The 9,787-nt window shown below is 36.5% G+C and overlaps 1 protein-coding gene across 1 annotated transcript; it reads left to right on the top strand.

The window, feature by feature from the left end:
- Positions 1 to 909: 909 nt before the first annotated feature.
- Positions 910 to 6,604, top strand: elB (zinc finger protein elbow B). Its single transcript, XM_028171508.2, has 2 exons — positions 910 to 1,228; positions 4,542 to 6,604. The coding sequence occupies exons 1-2, from the start codon at positions 1,169 to 1,171 to the stop codon at positions 5,739 to 5,741; spliced, it is 1,260 nt and encodes a 419-aa protein (XP_028027309.1). The 5' UTR covers positions 910 to 1,168; the 3' UTR covers positions 5,742 to 6,604.
- Positions 6,605 to 9,787: the final 3,183 nt, after the last annotated feature.

Below are 9,787 nucleotides of genomic sequence, written 5' to 3'. Positions count from 1 at the left end.
ACCTAATACCAATACAAAATTCACATTCACATTCCAATCACAAAAACAAAATAATGTAACAAAACTTAGACCCGATGTATTCCTTACAATAAATAATAAAATATCACAATTGGATATTCCCTAAAACAGGCTTATTCTGTACGCTCTACAGAACTTTATAATAAGTACATTTAAAAAAAGTCGCAATTAAACATTAACTTATAGAATGATCACTTCAACAAAATAACGACAGATAATTTTAAAACTAAAATAAACTATGATGACATTCATTAATAATAAATAAGTAAACAGTTTGGGATTTTTTGAAAGTCATAAAATCCCGGTGGTCCTCGAAGGGAACTGGGTAAACAACGAGTCAGTATAATGATATCGACCTACGTTATTCGGTCCGCACGATATTTATATAAATGACTTGCGAACTCGAAATAAAGCGAAACACACAATTATATTAAAGAAATATTTTAAATCTCTTCACGATCTTTTTGTTTGGACAGAAATAGAATTATATTATTAAAATTAAATCATAGCCATTGACATTTTCAACCTCTCATCGAGATTAACAAAGAAAACTCATAAACATATTTCTCATGGTAAAACGAGCCATTAAACTGTCAACGGGCGATCATAAATAATCACGACGTCGCTTTAACAAATTGCACGGAAAAATTACACAAAACAATTCAACGACGTATCTAAAAATCGACACGGTGTACAGCGCTAGAAGTAAATTATTGCTCAAAAGCGATGCTCGCGCTTACCACTCTCAAAGCCATTCAATTTCCTCCGCCGTGCATCTCCGTCGCATCGTCAGAGCCTTTGCGATGCATATTTTATTTAATCCTTTCATCAAAACTCGGAAACGATTCCCTCCGAGCGAGATAGAAAACGGGGTGTCAAACAGCGGTGGGGATAAGACGACAAAGCTCCCGCAAAGTATACAGAATGCAAAAATGGCGTGGCGACGAGTGACAAGGTGTCAGAGGGGGGTACGTAACTGACTCAGTTGAGCGCCGACTGTCAGATGGTACGCACGTCTGTGAAAGATTATAAAGGGGACCGTGCATTGGAAGTTGTGACATGTGCTGACAAAACGGAGTGAAGTGTTTATTTTTGTGTGTGAATTATTATTGTTTTTAAGCTGGATAAGGATAGCGGATTGTGGGGCAATATGCTCACGTCAAGTAACCAGTATTTGAGACCGGATTACCTGTCGCCGCTGCCGACTACGGTAATTAAAAATAATATTAAATTCTATTATCAATATTGTTATTTATATGAGGCATTTCAATATACATTTATAAATTTAATAAAGAAAATTAGTTTATATGCGCATAAAAGTTAACCTCAGATCAGAATTACAAGAATTGTGTAAGCGAGCGTCAAATATTGATGTACCTATAAACTAAGTTACTGAGACTGGAAAGGAAAAAATTAAAGTGAACATTTTAAATAACCTAGTAAAAACAATAGAAAAAAATGAACTTAAGGGAATAGGAAAAGTTCACAATTTATTCCTTTCGCCGAGATCCTTAAAAACACTTGAAAGCTCCCTGAATCTTCCATGTGCTTCATACCTACACAGTATTTTTGTAAAATAATAGTTGCCCATAAATCCTTAGTATCCGTAAATAGCGCCAAGAAATCTAGCCGAAGAACATGATAATAATTTATTACTGTAATCCTCTGAAATGGTTTGTAAATACATTAAAACTTCAAGAAATCGTCAACAAGTCTGAAAGATGTTGTTGCTAGCATTAAAAAACAAGAAATTAGAGACATACCTAGTAGTACGCCAAACTCGAAATTCTGTCTTCAAAATTAATGTAATTTTAATTACAATACCACGTTAAAAACTTACTTCGCATTGAATAAAATATTCATTACAAAAATTATTTCACTAATTTGCATGAAAACAATGAAAATTATGTATGTGTAAAATCTACGTACTTACTGAATTAAGCATATTTATTTATGAAAATTTATCTTGTGTATTTTAGTGACAAGTAAAATATATTTCATTAATACATGTGCCATTGTATGATGTTGTGAAATCGTATAATAAAATTTAACCTCCATAGAACAATGAAGAAAATTCGTTAAAACAAAATTATCGAAATTAAGGAAAATGGTTAAGGCAAATAGTGCGTTCCATAATTTATCTTACGTAGATTCTACATGACTATTATTAATGAAAGATCTGCCTTAAAACTAATCCTAATCTGCGCCGTTTTGGCTTTTTCTAGTCTAGCTGACTACTAATACAAAGAATATAAAGCAAACTATCTCTATGCTATAGAAACATTTCATTTTCCATTACGAATATTGAGCGCTGGAAGTTTTAATACCTCCGGTTGCCTTGTGTGATGTGTATTCGATTTGTCAATGGACCTGTTCCCACTCGTTTCCTGGTATCTGAAATCATCGTGCATCCGAGCAGGATGTGCGAGGCCATTTTTGACACTTAATACCTCAGTTCATTTTGTCACTAAACAATCATGTTAAATAACATTAAGATTGAATGAAATGGTTTTGCTTGATCCGAACATCACGAAGCCTACCAAAGTATTCCGTATCGACTAATAAGAAAATGTATTTTCTTTGTTATTAAACGCTAAACGCTCCTTTTGTTCGCCTTCTTCATTATTGAATGTTGTGCCGAACTTGAATTATTGTCTTATTTTGAATAAAATGCCTTCAGTTGTTTCGGTTTTCGATAGCTCTCAGTACTGACGTCATAGACAGGCCACTGAGTGTTGTCAATCACGCCTACGGTTAGGTCACGTCTGCGACGACTTTTGCTATCCAATTTACCGCTACAACCAATTTGTCGAAATCTTTAGGTACGCGAAATTATAAACGCTAATAATTATTATTCACTAAATACTATCACGGGATTGGATTGGCGAGTTAGCTGGTAATCATTAGCATTGCTATGGAATGTCTATCGACAATTCCAAGTATACTTGTTTCGATGCGTAGTTTAAATATGCAAAAATACTTTGAAGATGATATTTATTTAGCGTGTCAATTTTAAGATAAAGGGAAAACTATAGCATATAAATGTATGTTGACTTCATCAAGAATACAAGAAGCAAGATCATAAAGAATTTGGTAACAAATTGGTAATTATCTACAAGACAAGACAAAATACGGTTTGAAAAATCATTGAGATATTTTTCTTTTTATAAATGAACACGAAATTTCAATATTTAAAGAGTTCTATGTATCAGTAGATCAATGGTTGAGTACATCCGCTGCAAAGTTAATCGCTTGTGGTGTTAGTTACATTAAAATAAAGAGCTGTCAATAATCAAATGTGCTCACTAACATACACTAGTGAAACACAAAAAATCAAGGTAAAAGCCGCCACCCACCTTGAGACATGAGTTCCGAATCTCAATTTTATAGTGGAAAGGCTGCCCCGCCTTTTAAACCGAAACGCTGCTTTACGGCAGAATCCGGGGGAATAGTACTACCTACCCGTGCGGACTCACGAGGTGCCCTATTCCAAAATATTAAACCAAGAAATGATTTGATATAAAACCTCATATATTTTTTTTTATTGCCCTTGTAGGCAGACGAGCATACGGCCCACCTGATGGTGAGTGGTTACCGTCGCCCATGGACTTCAGCAATGCCAGGGGCAGAGCCAAGCCGCTGCCTACCGCTTAATACTCTCCACAAGCTTCGTTTGAAGAAGGACGATATAGAAATATTTTAACCACAATACCTTGTCAAATATCACAATTTAAGATCGGTAAAGCGCTAAGAGAAATAATGCGAAAATTAAAAAAGGAATGTGCAACCTAATATGCTCAGTGCAACTATCTAAAACCTAAAAAATTTACTCTAGGAATTTTTTCTGACGTTCTTTTTAAAATCGAAATAAAAAAGCCAAAATCATATTTATATTCAAATTTAACTTTAATTTAATACTTTAAATATGATTTCTGTTTTAAATGATCAAGATAATAATATGATAATATAATAAAATTATTGCCAAAAGAAGGTTTTTGTATTAAAATTAGATTTAAGTACGATGATAGATGATAAAAAGATTTTATGAATTCTCTCAATAAAATCAATGAACACACAATTTTGGATGTATTTCCAGATGACTGGAAAAAAATATCTCAATACGAAATTATAGAAAAGTGTCAGATATTTAAATTAGAATCATTACGGAAAAGAAAACGTTGAACAATTTAAAATACCTAAATAGATTATGACAGTAATGCTAGTAGTTCGTACAACATCGAATCTCTGATGATAGACGTGACAGCCCGCTACAGCTCCAAGCTAGCCGCAAATTCACCGGCACAAATTGCCCTTTTCACTGTGAGATTACATCATGCGGGAGTCGAGTGAAATGTCAAGCGGAGCCGACGGCTGCCAGACGTGCGGATAATGGCGCGTCGGCTGCGTGATTGGACACCCTCCCGCCCGCTCCCGCCTCGCTCACCCCCGCGGTCTCTTTGTACGCCCGTCACTTGCAACCTCGACCCGACGTTTCATTTCATAAAACCCTCTCTTTGTTGCAGCTCGACGCAAAAAAGAGTCCTCTGGCGCTATTGGCCCAGACTTGCAGTGCCATCGGAGCAGACGCGCCAAACCCTAAACTCATCTCGGCCGCTGAAAAGGCCAGTAAAAAGTACGACGACAAACCTATACATACCGACAACAAGCCCAGTTTCAAACCTTACGAATCGTGTTTGACTTCGAGAGAAAAGACAAGAACCCCGGAAGACAGAGCTTCTGTAAATACTCACGCCAAATCACCTCTTTCGTCGAAGGGAAGCTCTTCAAACACTCCGGTGCAAGCTAGGTGCGGTAGTAATCAGAGCTCTTCATCTCAAAGGACTTCACCACCCGCAAATCGCAAAACGCCGTCGGAAAAGTCAGACGAAAGGTCGAGTCCTCTTCAAATGTCGCCCACGCCGGCCAAATCCAACGCAGACGCAATTATCACTTCATCTGCTTCCAAGTTATCGTATACACCTACGTCTTTGTCGTCCCACACTGAAACCAAAGAAACTTCAAGCTTCAAGCCCAGCATACCTGTGACGTCGTCCGCTTTTCTCGGAGGCCTGCCTCACTCCGGATTCCCGTTACCAATGGATTTGATGACAAGCAGTCTAATGGCCGCACAACACCACGCCTTGAAAAATGGATTGAATCCGTATTTAGCTTACGCGAGGATGAAAGCGCCCGGGAGTGATTTAGGAATATGCAGAGACCCTTACTGCACAGGCTGCTCTCTAAGTTCACACTTGCTGAAATCGGCCGTGTGTCCTGCTGGATGTGCACAATGTGACCATGCCAAAACACCTTTCCCGTTACCGACTAGTCACCCGGCAGCCGCGGCTTATGCTCACGCTCAACTAGCAGCTCTAGCAGCGGCATCGCAGCTACCTTATGTGTGCAGCTGGATGGCAGGTGACTCCGCCTATTGCGGAAAGCGGTTCTCAACTTCGGAAGAACTGCTTCAACATCTTAGGTCACACACGGCGAGCGGTGAATCAAGTCCGAGTCTGTCTATGCTCAGTGCAACCCATCCCTTACTTCAGAGGACGTACCCGACGCCTCCGCTGTCTCCGCTCACGCCCAGGTTCCATCCGTACAGCAAGCCTTCTCACCTGGTTTCGTCTCCATCTTTGCCGTTCCCGTTGCCACCGCATCCGTCACTCGCGGCGTATTTCCCTTCATATCCACTGTTTGGGCCGCGGCCCCTGCACCCTTGAGGACCAGCGGCGCTCCACGGAAACAAAAAGGGGGGCGCCGATCGCTAAACGCCCATGCCAAAAGGACATTCGGAACCGAAGTGCGTGTACATATAGCCTAGTGCTCTTCGGGTTTCTAGTCGGCTCATATCAACCGCGACGTGAGGGCCCTCAGGCGAAGGGCTGAGCAGCTGTGATCTCTAACGTAATATTCATAATGATTTAGTGCACGGAACGCTTCAATATGAACATGCGTTTGATTTTTCTAGTTAATGGATTTATGTACCAAATTTATGTATAATTTAATAATGTAATTTAAGTTGTTGCAAGTAATTAGCGAGAGTTGTTATTTGTGTTTTTTTTTATTACTTCGATATTTTTTTATTATTATTAAGGGTTTACATTTTTTAATAACGATTATTTAGAAAAAATGGACTGAAGACATTTTCGTTTTTCTTAAATTACTTAGTATTATTATTTGACTAACTTGTAACATTGAATGTGAATTTTGTAAACTTAGCCATTTTTGAGACGAACATGATGTGGCTTTATTTTGTCTGTTACAAGTTACTTTGCTCGCGGCATCAATCAACATTAGATCTTTTTATCAAAACTGTCATGACATTTGAATCTCTAAAGAACACTTTTAGTACGACATTAATAAATATGCAGTTTACAATAATAGCACGACACTGAAATCTTTTATTTATTGTAAAATATTTTGCAAAGTACGTAATGTAATAGAAGTTATTGTATTGGACACTTACGAGTGTCTCATACGGAATAATCACCGAAGGAACTCTTATTAATGATCATCTGTTAAAAATAATTTGTTATTAAAGGGAAATAAAATGAGAAAAATATACGTAAATATTTTAATTTCATTATTGTATTTTAATTTGTGAATCCCTGAACGAACTTGTGAGTCCTTAGATCATTATACAATCTAAGGTGTGAGTGATAACTATCAATATAACAATCTTCTTATATGCGTAATCATGTTAATCATTAGCATTTTGTGTCTAGTAGGAACCAAAGGGTGATTGATACACATACGTAAAGAAATGAAAGCTTGCCCAAAATGGAAATTGAACTCGAAACCATTCGCCCAGCAATCAGCGCATTAACTGCAGAACTAACCGCTTTTATAAAAGTAGACAGTTAGTTTGTGATACTTCAATGTTTATTGAATAGGAGACAATTTAACAAAGCTATAAGACTCCCGCGTCATTTCCTATTACGCTCTGATCCTTTGAGTTTGTAGTTGTGGTCTGAAAGAAATTCGCTCTGGCTGATGTTTGATTAAAACAAAACAAAGAAATTTGATCACAGATCAATAATGGAACAAGTGTACGAGCCTCATGTTTATAACTTATCAGAATAGTAACTCGCACACTTTGAACCTAATAGGCATTCTCATGAGAAATTTTAAAACAAGAAAAAAAAAATGAAAATAACTTCACATCGCAAATCGGTTATGCCAATTTCACATTCTGAAATAAACGAATGATATCGAAAAACTACAGAACATAAAATTGTGACCCAAAAACTCATGAGCTCATAACATTTCAAACGGATTTTTCTCATCAACCATAACTCAGAGTGAGTCAGTCGCCCGTCGTTCGTAATTAGGACTATTACCGCTTCCACTACGATAAATTATAAGCAATTTATCTGTCTGTCTGTCGTCATACATCACGCTGTACGCAGCGTTCACTACGCGATGAAATAACACAACCGACCATTAACACACTGATTCTAAGGGAAATTATCTTGATGCTAGAACATTGATAATACATAAAAACAATAAATAAATAATAAATGTTTACTAACAATCACGCCACGTTAACTGGTCCCGTGATAAGTTCGTAAAGAACTTGTGTTACAGGTACCAAATAACGGATATAAATGTAAGATTTTTATTATACACATACGTATATTTAATATACATCCATAACCCTGGAGAAGACATTTGTATTTATCACACAAATAACTACCCTTGGCGGGATTCGAACCTGCGACCCCCTTGTGTAGTGACCATGTCACTTACCACTACACCAGACGGCCGTTACAATATTGTATTCGTTTGCTAACTCGAGCGCAAATACTTATTACTCTAGTAATTCAATTATTTTCGAAACCTCAATGTAAAGCGTACAAAACTCCGTGATCGAAAACATCGTTATGGCATATTATACCTAATGACCGCCTTTTGGGTGTTTCTCAAAGTGTATATATGGCATTTTTTTTTATTGCTTAGATGTGTGGACGAGCTCACAGCCCACCTGGTGTTAAGTGGTTACTAGAGCCCATAGACATACACAACGTAAATGCGCCACCCACCTTGAGATATAAGTTCTAAGGTCTCAAATAAGTTACAACGGCTGCCCCACCCTTCAAAGCGAAACGCATTGCTGCTTCACGGCAGAAATAGGCAGGTTGGTGGTACCCACCCGCGCGGACTCACAAGAGGTCCTACCACCAGTAATGCATTTGTTAATCTTTTCCTCAAACAATGTGGGTACGTCTGATTTAATTTATCGTATAATATGTTTTAATGTTTTAAGAATATCGGGCACATACTTACGTTTTCATTTTCATAAGCCCAGCTTAAATTTCAATAAGGTTTTTTTAAATGCGTAACATTATTTCCATAATTAAATACCTGGTTAATGTTACTAATAATACATAGAAATTATAGTACAATTATGAACAACCGACAGGGAAAACATATTCAAAATGCAATAATCAACATTAAATACATACCTATTATATACTCATATTACTTAAAATATACTTATATAAAGAGCTCGACTGAATTACGAAATTTATAAATGCAATAAAATTTTCGATCGTTGTAAACGCATTTACATATACTTAACATGAAAATGTCATTTTAAGTTTTTATAGAAATATATAGTCAAATCACGAAGAAGGTGCGGTGGCCCGGACTAGTGCAATACTGGTTCGGGTTCCATTACCGATCGGAGTATAGACGTTAGGATCTTCCCCATCGAGTTACTATTTCCGGTGTTATTCAAAACTAAAATCTTACCCGGAATGTGGGTTAGTTAGTTAGTTAGTTAACATGATACTAAATTAACTCTCGAAAAAAAAAGGGAATCCAATCCGTTGTCTCCTCATGATACCAATAGTTTTTCTTTTCTTGGAAAATTCAATAAGGATTTGCTTTTATCTTATTGTAAGTTTGTCAACAATGTTTTTTTTTATATAGTCGGTATATGAATGCAATAAAACTGGATCAAACGCGAGAACACGCAACATAAATTATGATTAATAGTTAGATTTGGGTACCTATATAGTTAGGGCTATGAAGAGTGTGAGTGAAATACGCAAAATTTTAAAAATCCAACCTAAAAACCCGTTCGCAGCGTGAGTTTGATTCTATAAAAAATACGAGTTTGATTCTAAATAAATCTAGTATCATTCAAAAACTTAATAAATCAGTAAAGGCATCTGATAAAAACTCATCTGATGTCATATTTCTCCGTCATAAATAAAATGCGGGTCGTCACCTACTTTGTCCATATAAAATAATTAAAAGAACACAAATTTTCTTTTGTCAAAACGATTTAATCAAACTTATTTCTCACTATAAAGCTTAGAGATAATAATAATTTAATGGATAATTATTTATTCACGAGGTAAAGTAATTAAAATTAATGACGCGTTAGTGATGCATTAGTAGTTTTTGCTTCCAAATTTCAAATGTACATTTGCATTTTCAACTGTCATTTGCATTTAAATCGCCAGTGATGTTTCTGATAAAAAGGAGACACGAGAACATCGGTCTTCATAACATATTCATTAATCGGTATTATTGAGGAAAAGCCGATACGAAAATTATTACATAACTCGCAATACTATAATGATTTGAACGAGCCAATAGCCAATCGCGCGAACTCCTGAACCTTACTACAAGTAAACTGGACAATACAAATACAAGTTGAAAACAAGTAAAATTAAATGAAATTTAAGTAATTCGACTTGTGACGAAATTAAAGTTATAATAACAATAAGTAATGCACATACCACAGGACTCTACA

The sequence above is a fragment of the Bombyx mandarina genome, chromosome 09, assembly GCF_030267445.1.
Source record: "Bombyx mandarina strain Sakado chromosome 09, ASM3026744v2".
NCBI lineage: Eukaryota > Metazoa > Arthropoda > Insecta > Lepidoptera > Bombycidae > Bombyx > Bombyx mandarina.
This window is presented reverse-complemented; position numbering and strand designations above follow the sequence as displayed.

Bases quoted from the DNA above. Each gene is read 5' to 3' on its own strand.
- elB (XM_028171508.2), top strand. From the start codon at position 1,169: ATGCTCACGTCAAGTAACCAGTATTTGAGACCGGATTACCTGTCGCCG. The intron at 1,229-4,541 runs GTAATTAAAAAT...TCTTTGTTGCAG, and splicing joins TGTCGCCGCTGCCGACTACG to CTCGACGCAAAAAAGAGTCC.